Source organism: Rhinichthys klamathensis, unplaced genomic scaffold, assembly GCF_029890125.1.
Source record: "Rhinichthys klamathensis goyatoka isolate OS25496 unplaced genomic scaffold, OSU_Roscu_1.1 h1tg000093l_1, whole genome shotgun sequence".
NCBI classification, from domain to species: domain Eukaryota; kingdom Metazoa; phylum Chordata; class Actinopteri; order Cypriniformes; family Leuciscidae; genus Rhinichthys; species Rhinichthys klamathensis.
This window is the reverse complement of record NW_026606632.1, coordinates 4,004,428-4,026,205: the sequence shown is the minus strand read 5'-3', so window position 1 is coordinate 4,026,205 and position 21,778 is coordinate 4,004,428. Positions and strand designations below refer to the sequence as shown.

General features: G+C 36.9%; 1 protein-coding gene across 1 annotated transcript in view; it reads right to left on the bottom strand.

Moving 5' to 3' along the window:
• Positions 1-449: 449 nt before the first annotated feature.
• Positions 450-21,778, bottom strand: part of LOC130086066 (kalirin) — a gene marked incomplete at its 3' end in the record, with an annotated part of 206,423 nt that continues 185,094 nt past the window's right edge. The window contains exons 18-33 of the mRNA XM_056252176.1: positions 17,962-18,111; positions 17,619-17,733; positions 17,337-17,452; positions 12,069-12,191; positions 11,729-11,911; positions 11,503-11,621; positions 11,330-11,396; positions 10,102-10,211; positions 9,808-9,877; positions 9,158-9,247; positions 7,558-7,650; positions 7,351-7,462; positions 6,850-7,040; positions 1,805-1,906; positions 1,503-1,645; positions 450-552 (exon numbers count right to left, since the gene is read on the bottom strand). Of these exons, the coding sequence (XP_056108151.1) occupies positions 450-552; positions 1,503-1,645; positions 1,805-1,906; positions 6,850-7,040; positions 7,351-7,462; positions 7,558-7,650; positions 9,158-9,247; positions 9,808-9,877; positions 10,102-10,211; positions 11,330-11,396; positions 11,503-11,621; positions 11,729-11,911; positions 12,069-12,191; positions 17,337-17,452; positions 17,619-17,733; positions 17,962-18,111 (1,887 nt within the window). The remainder of the gene's footprint in view (positions 553-1,502; positions 1,646-1,804; positions 1,907-6,849; positions 7,041-7,350; positions 7,463-7,557; positions 7,651-9,157; positions 9,248-9,807; positions 9,878-10,101; positions 10,212-11,329; positions 11,397-11,502; positions 11,622-11,728; positions 11,912-12,068; positions 12,192-17,336; positions 17,453-17,618; positions 17,734-17,961; positions 18,112-21,778) is intronic.

The window sequence follows — 21,778 nt, the reverse complement described above, 5'->3', positions numbered from 1 at the left end:
ATGATTCATGTTCAATCTGATGGTCTTTTTGGCTATGTGTCAGTAAATCAAACCAGTGACTAAACTGTCAACTTGACATTGTTTCTCTTAGTAGGATGAAAATAAACAAAGTTATTTCAACTTTGACTAAATTATATAGCCTATAGGAAGGGATCAAATGACACTCCCTTTGCAATCGCTGGAGCTGTCAATCAAACAACACGAGTTTATCAGTGACTGAGTTCTAGATTCCCGCCATTTTAATCAACGAATCTCTTAATTACATTGTGTTTGTACTGTTAGTTATGATGAAAGCATAAAGAATACCTAAATGACTCAAGGTTTGGCTAGTTATCCTAGCTCCTTTAGCACCTGATGGTAAATGTTCCCTGTGTGGGGGGTTCCCGTGACTACAGTGCACCTAGCGAGAGCTGCTCCAGAGGTCAGAGGTCAGATCTGTGTGTTTGTACCTTGTCACTGTCCACAGTGTTCTGCGAGGTTCTAGATGCGATGGAGATGGTGTCCGGCTGACTGCTGCCATCTCCCTGACTGTCAGCATCATCTCCAGTGTCCCTGCAACCAAACACACACATAAAAGTCCCGATTAGGCATGTGCCCAAAGCTGAAAACTTTATTCAGAAGGGCATAGAAAATGACTCCAAAATTCAAACAAATAATAACATCCGTTAGATACAATCTCTCCTTGTTCTTGCTGGAGAACCGGTGACCCAGGTGACAGCATATTTTAAAGTGACAGTGCAATAGTGATTGTGTAAAGTGAATGAGTGTAAACTCAATGAATGAAACAACAATCACATGGCAACTATGTTACGTTTTTGGCGAGTTGGTGACTAATTTGTCTGAATACATGCAATTTAATTTGCACCTTTTTGTAAAATCTAAAAAATTTTATACAAATCATATCATACAAAATTATACGAAATCGCCACATTGTAAAAGTTGCATATACAAATAGTTGCGTCCCAGTTACAGATTTAGTTTTTTTCAGAAATTCTTCTATGTTAATATAATGGTTTTTGGACAAACTTTCTGATTTAAGCCCCAGTCATATCTGGTTTTATCCAGATAAAAATACATATAGTTTTGCCATTGCAATAGATCAATTTACAAATATTGGCTTTGCTGCAAACCCTTAGTCCCTATGTACAATTTTTAACTATCGAATGCAGTTTGCATGAAGAGAGACAGTATGGCGAACATATTTCAAATGAACACAAGCCTCCTGCATTGTTATGCATACATTATGATGCATATAAATATTCATGGATATAGAGTTTTGTCTCAGTCTTTCTACAGATTTTCATTAACATTTAGTCACTTCGCAGATACTTGTATCCAAAGCGACATGCAAATGATTTGATAACAACAAACAAAGCAGAATCTACAATTAAAAGATTTACAACTGCGGTATATTTTGAGAAGCATTATGAGAGCTGAGATTATGATTATATGATTTTTTTTTAGGACTGGTGTACAGTACGCAATAGTAAAGTGTGCCTGACCTCTTGCTGTTGTTGCGGGGTTTGGCTGGTCTTTTGGGAACGTGGATCGGTTCCTTTAGCGCCCCCTTCAGGTGAATGATTCTCTCCTGGATGACCTCTCGGATGTTTTTAATCCATTCTTGCTTCACCTCAATACTGGACGCCTGAAACAGACACAGTCATGCATTTACAACACAAGATCCGTGTTTAAAATGTAGGACCTGATCTTTGTTCACAAGAAATTTCACTGATTGGAACATGTTTTACAAATACTCACTACTCTAAAATTGATTGACTAATAATAAACAGAGAGCATGATGTACCTTGAGGACAGTCTTGTTGTCAGATGAGGGTGTGCGTCCCACCCACAGGGCAAATTTACACGGGTCTCCCTCCACATGCTCTGTCACCCCCAATTCAGAAGTCTGTAAACACATGAAACCAGAACATCACACACAGATATTTAAATAAATTCAATGTTGATGGAAAATGTGTTTAAGAGCAGAAAAGTACAGAGTACATAAAGGGATAGTTCACCCAAAAAGTTTAAATTCTCCCATAATTTACTCACCCTCAAGCCACCCTAGGTGTACAGTTAGTATATGACTTTCTTCTTTCAGCCGAACACAGAGTTATATTAAAACTAGGGCTGTCAAATGATTAATCGCGATTAATCGCATCCAAAATAAAAGTTTGTGTTTACATAATATATGTGGGTGCACTGTGTATAAATATTTTATATATATAAATACACACACATGCTTGTAAATATTTAAGAAATATTTTCATGTATATACTGTATATAGATTTATGTATAATTTTGATTATATATAAATACAAATACTTTATATATAAATAATATTTTTTTCTTAAATATACATGCATGTGTGTGTATTTATATATATACAAAATAATTATACACAGTGCACCCACATATATTATGTAAACACAAACTTTTATTTTGGATGCGATTAATCGCGATTAATCATTTGACAGCCCTAATTAAAACATATTCTGGCTCTTCCAAGCTTTATAATGGGAGTGAATGGTGCTTTTAGTTTTTGAAGCCCAAAAAAGCACATCCATCCATCATAAAAGTGATCATTTACATTTATAAACTATAATCATGGCTTCCAGTACCGAAGCTGGCGAGCTTGTGATCGTGATACCCACGTTAAACAAGGCGTGAGGACCTCTGAGCAACATAGCTTCCTTATATGAACGGGTAAAATATAAGTAAAGAGTTAAATCGAACAATCAAATGTATTTCTAAACTATTATATAATAACCAATTGGCAATCTAACCTAAATTCGAGGTTGTGATAAAATGGAGTCAGATAAAAGCTTAAATGGAATTAAATTACTTAGCCACACGGAAAGACAGTAACGCGCAGAGACCTTCACCCGTTCTATTGGAAACCTCCATTGGGGGGATTTAGACGTGCTTACAAACTGACCCGACGCATGACGAGTGACCTCTGACCCGAAGCATGACCTCTGACCTGACGGATGACGCATGACCTCTGACCTGAAGCATGACGAGTGACCTCTGACCTGACACATGACCTCTGACATGACGCATGACCTCTAACCTGACGTATGACGAGTGACCTCTGACCCGACACATGACCTCTGACCTGATGCATGATGAGTGACCTCTGACCCGACATATGACGAGTGACCTCTGACCCGAAGCATGACCTCTGACCTGACACATGACGAGTGACCTCTGACCTGACGCATGACGAGTGACCTCTGACCCGACACATAACGAGTGACCTCTGACCCGAAGCATGACCTCTGACCGACGCATGACGAGTGACCTCTGACCCGACGCATGACCTCTGACCGACGCATGACGAGTGACCTCTGACCCGAAGCATGACCTCTGACCTGACACATGACGAGTGACCTCTGACCGACGCATGACGAGTGACCTCTGACCCGACGCATGACCTCTGACCGACGCATGATGAGTGACCTCTGCCCTGATGCATGATGAGTGACCTCTGACCCGACATATGACGAGTGACCTCTGACCCGACGCATGACCTCTGACCGACGCATGATGAGTGACCTCTGACCGACGCATGACGAGTGACCTCTAACCCGAAGCATGACGAGTGACCTCTGACCCGAAGCATGACCTCTGACCGACGCATGACGAGTGACCTCTGACCTTAAGCATGATGAGTGACCTCTGACCCGAAGCATGACCTCTGACCGACGCATGACGAGTGACCTCTGACCCGACGCATGACCTCTGACCGACGCATGACGAGTGACCTCTGACCCGACGCATGACCTCTGATCGACACATGACGAGTGACCTCTGACCGACACATGACCGCTGACCTGACACATGATGAGTGACCTCTGACCTGACATATGATGTAGGAGTAGCGTAAGCTCAGGTGAGAATTGACGACCTGTGACCCGACTCATGATGTGTGACCCCTGACCTGACACATGATGTAGGAGTAGCGTAAGCTCAGGTGAGAGTCGATGACCTCTGACCCGACGCATGACGAGTGACCTCTGACCCGACGCATGACGTAGGATGTAGGAGTAGCGTAAGCTTTGACACCTCTCGCGGTTCATACTATCATCAAGCTCCTCCCACATTTCTCTTTAAAAATTCTCGCTTTAGATTTCAAATTTGTGACCGTTGTGTTTTGTTTTGCTCTTTCCTCTGGGCTTTATTAACCCCCTGGAGCCGTATGGATCACTTTTATGATGGATGCGCTTTTTGGGCTTCAAAATCTAAGGTACCATTCACTAGAGTTCTCAACGGGCCTGAAAATTACAACCCGACCCGACCCGGCCCGTGGCTTTTAAAGCCCGGACCCGATGTAACCCGACACATCAACATGAATTATCTGCCCGAACCCGACCCGCGGCCCGACGCCACCCTTTTGATCGGTGAGTGATGTATGTAGAATGACTGCTGCGCTTGACGCAGAGAGAGAGAGAGCCCCGGCCGCGCGCGCGCACTCTCACGTCTCACACATTCCGCCCATCCAGCTGACATAAACCACATTTCAATAAACGAAAAAAACTATCCAGTGATTAAATGTTTTCTGTATTGACGCAAATCTTGTGCGATGTCCTAAACTGCCGAGATAATCACACACCGCCCCTGAGCAACGGTGATTTCACTTGCAGCAAGTTTACTTTTCACCAACTCCATCTTCTTCTCCGGGCTAAAGGCGTGCACGCAGCGGCGTCAGGTCTGCCCTCGCGTCGCGATGCACGTTGCACGCAGCAGCCAGACATTCTTTACAGTGAACAGCAGCGATGAATAATAATTTTTTTTTTTTTTTTTCACATACAATTCAAAAGATTTAGCCCGAGGTCCGACCCGACCCGAGTTATTTGCAAATATTTTCGACCCGAACCCGGCCCGAACCCGCGGGTCCCGTCGGGTTTGTCGGGCCGACCCGACCCGTTGAGAACTCTACCATTCACTCCCATTATAAAGCTTGGAAGACCAGGGATATTTATTAATATAACTGATTGTGTTTGGCTAAAAGAAGAATATCATATACACCTGAGATGGCTTGAGGTTGAGTAAATTATGGGATAATTTTAATTTTTGGGTGAACTATCCCTTTAAGAGTGAGATAACCTAAGAGTGAACTTAAATGAAAGCAGAACTTTAATAAATGTGTCTGACAAAATTTAAAGCATTTCCTTAGTAAATGTAAGAGTAGATGCTTAAATAGTGTTTGTGAGACAATTCCAGATGACCGGAAGAAAACCAAAGGCACATCTGGCTCTGTTCATAGGCATATTGAACACAGCGAGGGGTGACAAACGCCCCATCTGGTCCACACACCTGCGCTGGCTGCTTCCAGGTATGTGTGGAAACACTTAACAGACTTACACAATGTGCTAAAACAGATGGGAAGTGTAAAACTCAGACATGACTGTGTTCGTGTGTGCACTAACTGACCTTCCCATGGGGCTTTCCTTTCGTTTATGTCATTGAAATAATCTGAAGCAGGACTCATAAGGATTTTTTTCTTTTTTCTGTTGTCCAGGTCAGCTCCGATTTGTTCTGATTGCACTGGCTATATTTTCATTGACCCCATCATTTTCATTTCATTTCTAAAAATGTTTTTGTGTGTCAGAAATATGTATATATTTGTTTATATTTATTATACAGGTATTTACTATTTAAATAATATTATAATAAAAAAAATTTAATTCGCTTTTTGATTTAGAACAATAGCAAGAACTTATAATGTTACATCACAACAGTTAATTAAAAAAAGTAATCATTATTAATTAAACAGTTTTGAAGGGAAATTTCAACAAAACCTCATCTATGTTTACGGCATATTTGCAACAGCCTTCAATAAACAACAGAGTAACAAATGTCTCAAATATTTTGGGGTCATTATGTTTTTTATTAAAGAAATCAATACTTTTATTCAGCAAAGTTGCATTAAATTGATCAAAAGTGAAATTAAAGACTTTTATAATATTACAAAATATTTATATTTCAAATAAATGCTGTTCCTTTGTACGGAAGCGTATTGCATTCACTTGAGGAAAAAAAATCTACTCTGTTTTTCTGAATTAACAAGTTAATTATCTCAGAATTACGAGATCATTTTTCATGGAAAAAAGTTGTTGCTCTGTTTTTCTGAATTAACGAGTTAATATCTCAGAATTATGAGATACATTTTTCTTGAAAAACATTTTTTTCACTCTTTTTTTATGAATTAATGAGTTACTCATAATTTTGAGATAATTAAGTCATTAATTCAGAAAAACAGAGCAAAAACTTTTTTTCCATGAAAAATTATCTCGTAATTCTGAGATAATTAACTCGTTAATTCAGAAAAAAACAGAGTACATTTTTTTTCCTCAAGTGAATGCAATACGCTTCCCGTACTTTTGAACTTTCTATTCATCAAATAATCCTAAAAATGTATCATGGTTTCCACAAAATTATGTTTTTAACTGTTTAGATAATAATTAGAAATGTTTCTTGGGCATCAAATCAGCATATTAGAATGATTTCTGAAGGATCATGTGACACTGAAGACTGGAGGAATGATGCTGAAAATTCAGCTTTGATCACAGGAATACATTGCATTTTAGAGTATATTCAAATAGAAAACAGTTAAATAGAATTAATATTTCACAATATTACAATATTTCTGACTCAGCCTTGGTGAGCAAACCGTAAGAGACTTTCTTACCGAACCCAAACTTTTAAACTGTAGTGTATATGATGAATGGATGTAAAATGTAGTGAGAACGCATCACTGACCATCGTCTGGCCCATCCTTATTGTGAGCCCTGTGTGTGTGTGTGTGATACTGCGTGTGTGTAGACGGAGTGATATAACCAATACCAGTAGTTTGTTCTTGTAGATGTATTTGGATCGTCCCGCAGAGTCTTTGATCTCTTTGCTGAAGACGAGGGAGATCTCGAAGAGGAAGAGGTGGCGGTCTCGTCCCTTACGGATCAGGGATTTGGGGTCCCACACCTGGAAGGTGTCCTGCAGGATGAGTTCACCCTGAACATCCAGATTCTCATCAAAACCTGACGAGAGACAGAGGGCAGAAAACATCGTGTCAGAGGTTGAAGGCTTATTTAAGGTTATCAGTAGAAATGACAAATAAGTGTTTGAGTGTGTGTGTGTGTGGGGGGGGGGGGGGTCCTGGTCCTCACAAAGATAGTATTTTTGACCTTGTGGGGAAATTTTTTCGGTCCCCATGAGGAAAACTGTAAAAATGCAGGAATTTTTCTGTGATGGGTAGGATTAGGGGATAAAAAATACATGGAATGTCTATATAAAACATGAAAACCCAACGTGTGTGTGTGTGTGTGTGTGTGTTCAGTAGTGTTGTACCCTCCAGCATGCTGACGTGCATGGCGTCGTTGGCTCTCTTTGGCACGCTCAGCATGACCTCCAGCCCATCTTTAATTTCACCTTTGCCTTCTTCACAGCAGGACAGCAGCTCCTGTAAGCACACACACACTGTACTGCACTGCACACTACACAGTGCACTCAACACCACACCCCATCTTCCCTTCAATGCCTGGAAACACACAGTACCTTGAGCAGCAGCTGGTATTTGGTGATTCTCTGCACAGGTTTAATGAGGTATGATGATATAGAGTTGGTCAGACCGTGTCTCTTCTGAATCTCCTGTTCAGAACAGATGAAAAGAATCATCATATATAAATAAAGCATAATTCATACACACTGACAATTGCTAAAAACGATTCTCTCACTGTGGTGAATGTAACAGTAACACGTGTTCAGTGACTCACTGAGTCAATCTACTGATCAATTTATAGTGCTCTGTTGAACATGCATGAGGTCTTTTTATTGTAAATTGTATTTCAGTTGATTTACTTTATTTCAATAATATAAAAAAACAACAAGGCATTGGCAAATTGCTGAAAAAAAAAAAAAAAGATTTTTTGGAGTTAATTCAATCAGACAGACAGATGGTGAACCAGATGCGCTTCTCCTTTAAAAACTACTTTAAATAGATTTCCATTCAATATTTTTCAAGTTTCATGTCACCACACACCCAAGCAGAAACGCTCCCGATAAATGATTAGTTATTAAAACATCTGTTCACAAACCACTGTTCATTTGAACAGAAACGCAAGCTTAGGCTACTGCATGCATGGTTTATGAAAGAAAGCATGCAAAGATCGCTCCCTTTATAATCAATTAAAAGCTGTCACTCATCTTAGTAAATCACGATCCCACAAAGTTCCGTTATATAGCTGTCTACACAATGAATCTCTTATTTACATAATGCATACGCTTTGTTTGTTATGATAAAAGGATTCACAAGAACTCAGCACTGAACTGAATCTTCTGCATTTGAGCGATGAGTGGACTCAACTTAAACACCTCTGATTGGCTATTGCGTTCAAGAAATCAACATGCATGTTTCTGATTGGCTACATTGCCCAACACTGCAAAAACACGTAATAAATAGAAACCTTTGAAGCGTTTGCCAAATCTGTTTCGAAAACCAGTTTGCTATTATCATGGAGGAAACTGATCCTGGATAAGATGTTAAAGGGATACTCCACTTTTTTTGGAAATAGGCTCATTTTACAACTCCCCCAGAGTTAAACTGTTGAGTTTTACCGTTTTTAAATCCATTCAGCCGATCTCCGGTTCTGGCGGTACCACTTTTAGCATAGCTTAGCATACATCATTGAAGTGGACAAGACCATTAGCATTTCTCAAAAAAAATGACCAAAGTGTTTAGATATTTTTCCTATTTAAAACTTGACTCTTCTGTAGTTACATCGTGCACTAAGACCAACGGAAAATGTAAAGTTGCGATTTTCTAGGCTGATATGGCTAGGAACTATACTCTCATTCCTGCGTAATAATCAAGAAACTTTACTGCCGTACCATGAGAGCAGCAGGCGTAATGATATGACGCAGCTGGGGACTATTTTCAGGCGCTGCGTCATATCATTACGCCTGCTGCTCTCATGGTCTCATGCTCTCACAGTTTAACTCTGGGGGAGTTGTAAAATGAGCCTATTTCCAAAAAAAGTGGAGTATCCCTTTAAGGGCGGCAGGCATTGGTTTGAGTTAGAAAATTCCACGCCGGTCTCAAATACGTGGCTCAGTCTATAAAATTAGATAAATGATTTAGAAAACGATGTGTACTCACGTCAAAAAAACTCCCAGCATGCTCCAGGATGAGCTGACTGGAATCTGGTTTGTTTTTGCAGTACGTCACATAAATATTAAACTTGTCAGCCTGAAACACAAACACAATCTTAAATTTAGCATATCAAAGACAAACAGAAAAAATCTGCCATATCTAATTCCAGTGAATATTCACAATGTTCATCGACCAATATAGCATGTCTGTTATAATTAGATGTCTGTCTATAAATAGCATGTCTGTCTCTGATAAAAACCATTTAGCTGGTCTGAATATTGTAAATCTGTCTTAATAATTGGTGCATATGGGCAGCAATAAAATACAATAAAATGAATGAATGAATACATGAATTAATTAATAAATGAACGAATGTATGAATGGATGAGGTTACATTTTATTTTAAGATCTCAATGTTACAGTCTAATTATACAAATAAGCACTGACTCTGATTAATATTAAATAACAAACATACTAGGGCTTGGTTTTGATTTAGGGTTAGTTGGTTGTAATTATGCACAATTTACTGTATTTATTTATTTAAATACATACATACATACACAGTTTATATAAAATTGTCTTTAGAAATAAGAAAAAGTTCGGTGCACAGCGACATAAATCCTTTCCCGAATGAATTGAGTGTGAAAAACACTCACCCATGTAACAAAGCAATGGCCCACATCCTCGGGTAACTGCTCATAATTGATCAGCTCTTTCAGGAATATACTACGACACAAACAAAACAACATGCAAATGAATCATAATCACTACATTCCCATATCACATGGGATACATCATTTGCATATGTTTCATTTTAATTGGAAAGCATATTATTCACTTCTTTCATCTGCATACAAATATGAAAACTGTGTATATATACGATGATAAAAAGCTTGATGGCTTATGGCCTAATAATGTAATTAATATTTGATTTAATGAGATAAACTCACTTGTTGTGAAAGTCATAAATCTCCTGAATGTTTCCGAAAATGATGTGCTCTTTGTTGGCGATTCCTGAAGGGATCTCCTCGACACCATTGGTCATCTCCCACAAATATGTCTAATAAATAAAATAACACAGGAAATGACATGTCAACCATCATTGGAATGCAGTATCTCTATGTACAGTACGTTCACAGCACAGTAAAGACCTTTGGCGTCCTACTGTGTAATCTCAAGGAAAACTGGATTAACTTGTTCTTTTGAAATAAGGGAGTTTGATTTACTATGCAGAGAAAACTCCATCCCAGTTCACTCAGTACCTACTGAGAATAAAGCCGAGCCTGATGAACACACGATGAACAGATTTACTAAACAGGGTAAATTAGCACAATCCCATAAAAGCGCCGACGGGAGTGGAAAGTTAAAGACACACAAATTAAAGATCATTTCCATAATGACCAACGCAATCTACCAAGAGCAGCGCAAATTAGCGACTGGTTTAAGACATGCTTTTTTTGGGCGCTAAAAAATAATGGGTCAAACACCAGAAAATTAATGAGGTGAGTCACCTTACATGATTCATTTAAATACTAAGTTTTGCATCTGAAAGGGAAACTCCTACAAATGCATATGCAATAAGTTTAGCCGCAAAACTATCACTGTTCACGCCTTTTCAGCGCTTGTTTTTCACTGGGTGTCTTTAGTAAATCCTGACAGTAGTTTTGAACACCAAAATAGGGTTTGTGTTGGCACAAGCTGTTAGTAAATCTGGTCCCACTGTGGTAAAAATCAAGTTTTTAATGTTGTTTATATGTCTATGTGGTGTTTTAATTTGCTTTAAGACAAAGCATGTGTAAGTTCATAAGTCGACAGCATTGCTGAGTATTTTCTCCTTAAAACTGCAGCGAACCAAAGACAGTCTCAAAAACACGGTTTGAAATCGCTGGTGTTTCTGATGTCACAAACTACCTTGTAACCAATCAGATCAATGTGTGATCGTCAACGAGTGGATCTCTGAGCTGGAGCGAGTGAGTGGAGGCGGGGCTCATTTGCATATTCATAGAACCGCGTATACTAAATGAGGCAAGGGTGTCGAGTTACATTCAAGCTATTTTAAGGCGCAAAGACATTTTTTTCAAGGAAAAAACTTTTAAATATGTCATTTTGGTGATCAAAGATGAGTATAAAGGGATAAAATTATTGACTTATTATCATTAATAAAACAGAAACACTTACCTCTAAACATTCATGTATGTCCCTCACATAAGCCTTTTCTGTCTGTAACAGCTCTGCTATAATAAACCTGCAACAAAACAAACCAGAGATGGAGTATATATGTGGATTTTAAGGGTCTGGACTTGTGAAGTGTGTGTGGAACTGCTGGCTGGAGGCGGTGTGTGATCACTCACTCTTTCTTCCGGGCTGATTTCCTCTTTTCCTCGTTCACCTCATGGTTGGGGTCACGCAGTTTGACCTCTGGGTCGGTCAAACTGGCTGGGATAATATCCAACTCCAGATCCTTATTATCCTGAAACACACACACACAATCAGAAAATAAAATCCACGTTAATTATACATTTGAATGAGGTAAAGCGTCGTTAGGAAGGTGTAATGAGCGCTGTATAGGTCCAGTACCTCCGAGCTGATGCCCAGCGCGCTCTCCAGACTGCAGCGGTATTTGCCCATGCGCAGGGAGAAGTCTCTGTAGCGCTTGTCCACTGCCGTCACACACTTCTTCAGCTCCGTGACGTGCATGTGTCCCTTCTCCACGAAATTATCTGCCAGCTGGATCAGCATCTTCACTTTGTCCTTAGTTTGCTGCATCACACGTGAACATTATGCTATCATGTAGAGTAACAAGATGCATTTATAAATGTCCCTCAGAGAGAGTTCACGTGGACGTATGCGACACACATTAGAGACTAACATGAAATGGACGAGAAAGAGGTGAGGGGAAGTGCGTGTGTCTCTGTACCTTGGCAGAGATGCGGAATTCATCATATTCTTTCAGCAGCTCCTGAGATTTCTCCACAGAGTCTCCGGGGGACGTGTGAGTGGTGAGATAGACCTCTCCTGCCTCCTGTATCCACTCGAGTGCCTGACACAGACACAGACAGACTCCATCAAATCATGCGATTCAACACACCACTCAGTCTCTGTCAATGTGAGGTCCGGGATTCAAACACACCAAAACATTCACAAACACAATTAAGACTTGGTGAGTATATTCTAAAAAGTGAATGTCTGAACAAATTATTTGAATGTAATGAAGGAATGGCTTCCATACATTTCAGAGCTTAATGTTTTTTATTCAAAATTAATATTTTTATAGTTATTAATTATTGAGTTATGACTACGGGAAGGTGGTAACACTAAACTATGGAAGAATAAAACGGCCACAGAATAAAAAATAAAAAAGGTAATTGCAACTTTTTATCTCACAATTCTGACTTGTGATTTTCTCACAATTGCGAGTTTACATCTCGCAATTCTGACTTTTTATCTCAAAATTGCATGATATAAAGTCGCAATTGCGAGTAATAAAGTCAAAATTGCGTGATATAAAGTCGCAATTGTGTGTTATAATCAGATATGAAGTCAGAATTGTGAGATATAAACTTGCAATTGCAAGATATAAACTTAAACTCGCAATTCAGAATTTACATGTTTATATCTCGCAATTCTGACTTTATAACACGCAATTAAATTGGGAGTGTGAAAATGTACTTTGGCCACATATGCAACTTATTTGTTACAAAACTTTTTTTAAATAATTTATTTAGGAAATGTTTGGATTTTTTTTTTTTAATAAGTATGAAAGTTTGTTTCCACCACAGAATAAAAAAACAAAAAGGTCTTTTTTTCCCCGCAATTGGCAGTTTATATCTCATACTTCTGATTTTTTAACTCACAATTGTGAGAAAAAATGTCAGAATTCAGTCAGATATAAACTCGCAATTGCAAGAAAATGTCAAAATTGTGAGATTAAAAATCGCATTTAACTTACATTTTTTTACTCCATGGCAGAAACAAGCTTCCATCTAATCTACTTTCTAGATTATAATTAGTATAAATTCACAATCATATAAATAATTTGACTATATAATTTACATATAATTTCACTAGCATTTTTAAGGCTGTCAATTCAATGTTAATTTGGTACACTAATTATACAAATGCTACATTTAAGCAAATTAACAATTCATCCTTGAATATAATTAGCAAATTCTGCAGTTAGTAAGGAGTCATATTGTTGTGTTCAAATACTGCTAGATAGAGCACAACACGATAGAAAAGAATGCAGATGTCTTAAAACACGTCTAAAAGCTGAACTACTTTTAATTTGACACAGTGTGTAACTTTGTGTCTCGCAGTCTTAAAAACACGGCATTCATTGTGCATGTCAATGAAGAACAACTCTGTACTTTGCTGTTTAACACATGTGACCAATTATTAAAAATGATTGCATACAGATTACAAGAATGTGTCCTGTATAAAAGGTCTACATTGGATAGACTGATAAACTGAATTGCTGTGGACTGCAGGCCAGTGATAGACTTGATGATACGAAAATAAAACAGTTAAATAAATAAACGTCTCTTTTTGTAACGTCTATATACTGTAATGCTTATTTCAGCTACAATAATGTAATGTCTTTGTGAACAAAATGAATGTAAATTGTCTTAATTTGGGGGCTTTGCTCAGCAAATATTGATGTATATCTCATTAAATGATATGAATCTGATTAATTAGCAAATTCTAATCATTCCAATTTAAATAACTGATTGACATCCCTATTTTGTTATGAAACTTATGTAAAATGTATTGCAGCACTGTGTCAGGGTATGTTAGTTTCAGTGTGTTTTGGTTTGGTTCTGTTCTGTTCCTGTTTGCCCGTCGTCCCAATCCTAGTTTGTTTCCATGGTTACTGATTATGTTAAGCACCTGTCTCTAGTTCTGTTGATTAGCTATGCCGTGTATATAAGTGTTCAGTTGTTTGTTTTGTGTTGTTTTTCCTGCCAAGTGTTTGCCCTGTGATCTCTGCTATTGTGTTCATTATCTTATTAACAAAAAAAGAGCTGCATTTAGATCTTTTCTTCATTGCCTGCCCAGACGTGACACACTATTTTCAACAGCTTTCTACTAAAATCAAAAAATTGAAGATACATTGGCCCTCATTTATCAAAAGTGCGTACACCAAATTTCCAGCGTACACCTGGCGTACACCCAAAACCACGGTGACTTTGATATTTATCAATATGGACGTTGGCGTACGGCACGCTCAAATCCTACGCCAGGTCAGGAGGTGGTGTACATGTACGCACGTTTTGAGTTAGTGCGGAAATGCGCAGAAAAACAATTCCTAACACCACAAAACGCACTGACAAACTAAAAGATATGAGGAGCTCTTTTCCCCAATTTTTAAAAAATAAATTTGTATTTTATTTCTATTAATAAACTAGTGTTGTGTCTGCAAAGACGAAATTGATGATCACCATCTCCGTAGTGAACGCGCCTATAGAGAGAGTATCCTATTTCTTTTCGTTTATAATTGTTTCGTTTAAAGACATTTCAAGCTTTCTTTATAGATATATTTCTCATGTCTGTGAGGCATATACTGAGTTTCGTTTAATTTGTGATGAGATGCGCCCCAGTTCACATGCAATGCAAGGGACAGCGCCCGCGCCTCCAAGTCAATGTTCCCTCTAAGCTGCGCGCGTGCGCGGCCGCGCACTTCTGATGCCTCGGCCGCGCACTTCTGAAGCGGCGGCGCGCAGAAAAGAATAAAATGCCACGCAGATGACTGACGCGAAATGTGTGGGGAAATCCATTTGATTGTAGTCTAAGTGAGAAATAATTGCAGTGCTCTGGTCAACCGCTATAGAGTGAAAACTGGTGAATGCAGTTTACAGGTTTCATAGAAAGATGATGTGAGCGCGTGTGATTGGCAGTGGGTCGTGTGTGCGGACCAAATAGCTCAATACGAGAGGCAACGAGAAACGCAAAGACATGTGAAATAAAGCCACATCATAATGTTTTAAAGAAGAGTGGTTTGATTAAAGTGGTGGAAATAACGGTTGATGGACACAGAACGGTAACAATACACACCCACCCGCGTGCAAACTCAAAATACATCATTAGATTAAATAGATGTTGTTGTGTGTGTGGGGGAGTTTCAGGGATGGTTAGATTATAAAAGATTAGATTATATTCACTTTTCTTGAAAATATTTAGCTATTAGATCTATTTAAATGCTTTGTTTTCATATTATAATAATATAATATGTAAACAAATTTAAGCATTTAAACTGATATATTATATCACTTCAAATACTTCAATTCGTTTTTTTATATTATATTATATTAGGCCTATATTTTATTATATTATAATCCTAAATAAAGAATCTCACAAGGGTATTGTTTAGGGCTCCTTGCCATTAAAAGGTTTGAAACCCCCTGCTAAAGAAAATATTGGAAATTCATAAGCAATAAACAATCATTTAACTTTGATGATTTAATGCTTCCTGTACACAATTAATTCACTGTACAAAAACACTTTATGGTTTTCCCAAACCATCTCAGTGTAACAGCTTAATTTTCTTCCATACTATATTCTATTATTGTAAAGAATTGAACTGTCCTGCAGAAGATTTTGTAAATTATTTTTCATAGGATTTCTTGCTAAAGACTGTACAGTTAACAGCACTGTAAAAAAAAAAAAAAAATCAGGTAACCTAAAATGTGCTTCATTTAGTGACTTCTTAATTTGTTAAGAAGCTTGTTTTTCGAAAATATGATTTAATACCAATAAGTTACATCAAGGGTCAAATAACATAGAAATGGCACATTCAAGTTAATAGTTACAACTGAATGTTGAAACCATTGTGTTTCTACGTATGCTGTACAGGTCAGGTATAAAGAATATTTTTGCTCAGGTGGCGAAAAATGTCCGCCCAATAGAATAAAAGTTTTGCTCAGCAAGAAAAAAAATTTGAGGGAACATTGCTCCAAGTCATGACTCGTGATTATATTGTCTGCTATTTGCTTCTTATTTATTAAATCCAGGCAATTGGTTGATGAAAAAAATATTAAAATTAAGATACAATTTATACAAAACAAAATTCACTTTAAAGAAAGGCTTTCTACAAAACAAAACTTAATTAAGTGGCCAAAATCATGTCTGAGCATGTCTCCCGATATATTGCGCATCCTATCTTAGCCTATGTTCACTTTTCATAATCAACATAGATGGGGAAAAAATAACATTATAATTTTTTAACAAATATGAAACTAAATGCACTTAGTTAATGGCTACAACACGTAGCCTAATAGTAGGCCTGAATATTGTTATCATTACTTTTTTCAAGTTCGGCACGAATGACTATTAGCCTAAATGTGTTACTAAATGATTTGAATGTATTTTTAATATTGTTGTATTTAAGGACTGTATTTGTGTGTTATTTTTAAATTATTTGTTTTATGTGGTGGACAATATTGGAACGTGACATTGGAAATATTTATTTTATTTTTACTATTTAATTTATTTTGTTTGGCTTTTATTTATTTCATGCAGTTGCACTTATTTAATTTATATTCATTTATAGTATGAGTCCCTGATTATATGTTGGATGTTCTCTTGTTGTTGTTTTTTTGTTTGTTTGTTTTTTTGACAAAAAATGGATGGATTTATAGCGTTTTGAAAAAAAATACAATTAACTTTGAATTTATCATCAACAATATTGTTGTTTGATTTAATAATAATTTTTCATGATGGTGATGGTCTCGATCTCCACGTCGGAGAAGTGTCTTCTCTTTGCCGTCTTCCGTGAGTCCATGGCGTAAAATGAGGGCGTGGGGGAAGCGGATACTTGAATATATAGGGGCGTGTTATTCTAATGACGATCGTTTGGCATTTATCAAGGGCAGGTATTGCGTACACCTGGATTTCAAAGGTACGCACAGCTTCATAAATCAGGCGGTGAGAGGAGTGTAAGCATAATCTTACACCAACATATCCGCCCGTTTCTACGCAAGAATGATAAATGAGGGCCATTATCTCTTCTTTCCTTTTCAGGAGCATTCTTTCATCGTAAAACATACTAACAACAAAAACTCACACATTTACAGAGCACAAAACATGCATGCCCTCAAAAGTACAACACAAACACACCAAAATAATGCAGTCATAGGAGTATATTAACACACACACATACACAAATACGAGTTTAGTTCAGTGTTGTCACCTGTTTGGCACTGTGTTCAAACACCACATACTGCTGACACTGATCCAAACACCGCTTCTTCATGGTCCAGAAATGCAGAACCCTGTTTTCCCTCTGTAGCAGTTCGTTCAGGATGGCTGTACAAACACATGACAAATGCTTAACATGAATAAACGAATGACTGGACAAACAAAGAGTGTTTTGTGAGAGAAAAGAATAAATTCGAAGCTAAAACAACTACTTAACATATCAGATCTGATTAAGACATAATTAAATGTGACAACACAGAGTGCAAGCTCTGACCTTTGACCTGTTGCTCAGGACCGCGGGTGTTGGTGGATGACCCCTGAGTGCTGACGTTATTTCGATGGATGTATTTCAGGAAAACCTCAGCATTTCGCCTGGCCAGAGTACATGCCTGAGAAAACACAGCAGACTTTACAGATTCAAAACAGACCCTCACATAACAAAAGTCAAAAGTTTAGACCGAATTTATTTCTCATGATCCTAGAAAGCTTTTGATCTAAAGGTCCCTATAAATTGTGCAGGAGAGACTTCTGCGATTGTTATTATGAAGTTGGTAGATTCATCTGGGCTTGTGTGAGCCTGATAAAGAGATGGCTGTTGGTTCTGTAAGAGTAGTGACCTTGAGAAAAGCCTCTTTCTGCTCCAGGTGTTTGCTGATGAGAGGCAGAACATGATCCGTCTCTGCTGAAGATCCCAGTTTATCATGAGCTCCACACCAGTCCTCATCTCGGCGGTACTCCTGCTCCAGACTCTCCAGCACACTACACACCTGTGAATAAGGCATTAGTATGCACAGGGTTTGTGAAGATAAGCAGGATTTAGAGATTGGGATGTTGTCACTGGCTGGTTGGATATGATATGTCTAAATAATAATAATGAGTATTTTCAATTGAATGTTTAATACAGTTTCTAGGTGTTATTATTAGTTGAATTATTTTTGATTTGATTATACAGTATTTATTGTACATATTTGTTTTATTTAAAAATTATATTTACATTAAGAAATTATTTTCCAGACTGCTGTTGTAGCAAAATATAGAAAGCACTTGTTCAGTGGAGGAGTTTTAAACCATCAAGCGTCCCCTAGAAGAAGATCACTTTGCATCTCATAGTCAACATAGCTAATAAAATTGACAACCCTTTTGAAAAAGTAGTACACGTTAGCAAACTTTTACAAAGAGTACTCGGTAACACTTTATTTTAAGGTGCTTGTAATAAGCAGTAATTAACAGTTAATAAGACACTTATAAGACCTTATAAGATGCATATAAGATGCATATAAGCATTAACTAATTATAATAAATAAATTAAATTAAAAAATAAATTTCTCAAGTATCAATACATTGCACTTTTAGAACAGCCGAACAAACATAAATCGTAACACAAACTCCCAGTCCCTTAAAAATTGACCTTCCCAAGAGGGAGTAGTTTCCCTGATCTCTTCAGGGCCTGGACCTTTAATTAACCCTTATATGAAGTAGTTAATGCTTATATGCATCTTATATGCATCTTATAAGGTCTTATAAGTGTCTTATTAACTGTTAATTACTGCTTATTACAAGCACCTTAAAATAAAGTGTTACCGAGTACTCAATATAGATATAATATGCTTTAAAATAATATACATGTTTTCAGACGCATGCTAATAGATGCATGCTATTTACAATTACTGTAAATTAAAATATGTAATAGTTCAAATTTGTTCATGCAATTAGATTAACTTAAGAGTGACTTCTATTGTCATTGAAATAGGGTTAAAGTGTACTACCAAATATACTGACAAGCAATTATGGTATCGCTAAAATATACTTTAATGTCATTACTGTTATAACTTATGTCATCTATTTAAATGAGTGTTGTCAAACTGATTAATCACGATTAATCATTTGTAACATAAACGTTTGTGTTTATATAATGTATCTGTGTGTATATATATATATATATATATATATATATATGTGTGTGTGTGTGAGTATACATATATTATATAAGCCAACTTTTATGTTAGATGTGATTAATCGCGATTAATCACGATGAATTGATTTGACGGCACTGATTTAAATATATATATTTAATTACACATTTCTAATGTTTCTTTGTAAATATATTGACTTCAAATGTAACATAAAATAACATACTACAGTTAAAATTAATATCAAGTACTTTACATGTGTTTTAGTATGTATGCTAAGTGTTATTTAGTATGCTTTACAATGGCAGTGAATGGCTGTGTCTGTTTTGAAGTCCATAAAAGTGCATCTATCCATCATAAAAGTGCATCTATCCATCATAAAAGTCCTCCACACGGCTCTGGGGCGTTAATAAAGGCCTTCTGAAGCGATGTGATGCGTTTGTGTAAGAAAAATATTCATATTTAACATGTTACAAAGTAAAATTCTAGCTTCCGGCCAAACGGACACAGTCTACTTACGCCTAAAGCGCAACTTATGACGTCAGAAGTAGTGTAGTGCGTTATGGCGTAGCGTAAATATCAGCAGTATGTCGCATTACGGAGCTAGTTATTTTATGTTAGTCAACACATCAAAACAGGTGTACTTCTTTAACCTCTTAACCGTCTCCAGAGCGTCGGCGCACTGAAGCGTTTTTTTATTTATTTAGTTCAAATATACTATCAGATTTAATGTTATACCTTGACAAACTATACATCATTAAAAAGATATAAGACTCAAGATTCAGTATTTGACCACTATTGTATTCTGAGAAACTTATAGTGACAGTTATGTCTTAATTTGTGTCAGGAGTTATGAAATTAAAAAATGAGTCGTTACCTTTAATATGAATTATGAGCCTCAGCCGGTCTCATTCAGAAAAAAACTCCCGTGCGATCGTCATGACAGCGCTTGACAAAACAACGTCCCTCAGGGCTTTTAGCTCAAACATGTGCAGATTTGGAGAAATATTGATAGATTCTCATAGCTTTACATTAGACTTCTATAGACAGGAATAATATTTATTGAATTTATACCCAAATGCGTCGATGTAATCATTTTGAGCGCTGTATACTCTGTACTGTGTTATCAATTCATCCTGAAAGTGAGGGCGCTGTTTGAACAGAAGTCCATAATATATGGATCACATGAAGAAGAGCCATAATCATGTGACATTCAGGAAGTCCTGCCACAACAAAGCTATCCGAGATCGCTGTAAAGTGCAGATAAAGATGTTTTGAAGACAATAAACATGATTGCAATGATATTTGATTTACCTGTGTTCTTCGAGTCATGTCAGGTATTTTCATAATAATTGATTATATGTATAATGTAATGCTAATCGAGATAGACTTTCAAATTGTGCAGAATACAATAAAATAATATATTTTCTATCTGATTTTTTTATCTGAAGCCAAATCAGATTACAGAAAGTTATTTAAAACACTCGACTTGCGCTATAAAGTAAGTTTGGAGAACAAACATAGTTTTATTCTCATAAATTGTCGTGTATTGATGGTGTGCTAAGCTAACATGCTAGCTAGTACTGAGCACCTGCTACCTTACTTCGGTGTAATTTTTATGATTTTTTTCTAAATAAGAATGCTTACTGAAATGTTTCGTTTTTCAAAAAGGGCATTTGATACAGTTTCACTGTGAAGTGAGAACTTTTATAAAATAAATGAGGGATTGAAACAGTGTGAATTGCTAGTCGTTAGTGATTATAATGCAGACAAAAGAAAAGCATATTTAGAGCAATAAACTGGCTGGAGAGGTGTGAATATGTGCAGGGGAGACTGAGACTGAATGGGGCTCGTTTTTGCATCACAAAACAATAGAGGCAATAGACTGAATAGATGCTTATAAGAAAACAATAAACACCAGTCTAATCAAAATAAAGTCATATGACATGATCTTGAAAAACATTGAACTAAATACAGAGTTTTAGACTTATCATCTTCAAATTTTAAATATAACATGGCCAGACATGTGGCTTTAGCTGCAGTGCATTTCTAGATTGCTACAATGCCAACTTCAATTTTATTTTCATGAAGATGTTTCATAAAAATAAATGTATAATAACTTTACAAAACTTTGAAGCTATTTATAACTATTTTTTTCATTATGATAATAATTAATTCTACATTTACAATAAACTTCCAGGTGTCAGCTTTCAAATGAGATCTTACTTGTGCTTTTAGTACAAAGGGTTCATGAACTGTATCTGTTTCAGTTTGGGAATGCCATATCTGGGGATTTTTCAAAAATGGGCTTGAAGCTTAACAGGTTAAGGCATGACAAAAGATTCTTAAAACAAAATGATTTAAAACGTACTTTAAACTAAAACTTTTAATTTGAGATTATTAAAAAGTGCACTTTTCAAAAGTGTACTTAAGAGTACACATAAGAAACAGGAAATCATGGAAGTGCACTCTCTTTGGGTACACTTAAGTGGCCTTTTATTTGATTAATATTATATTGTCTGCA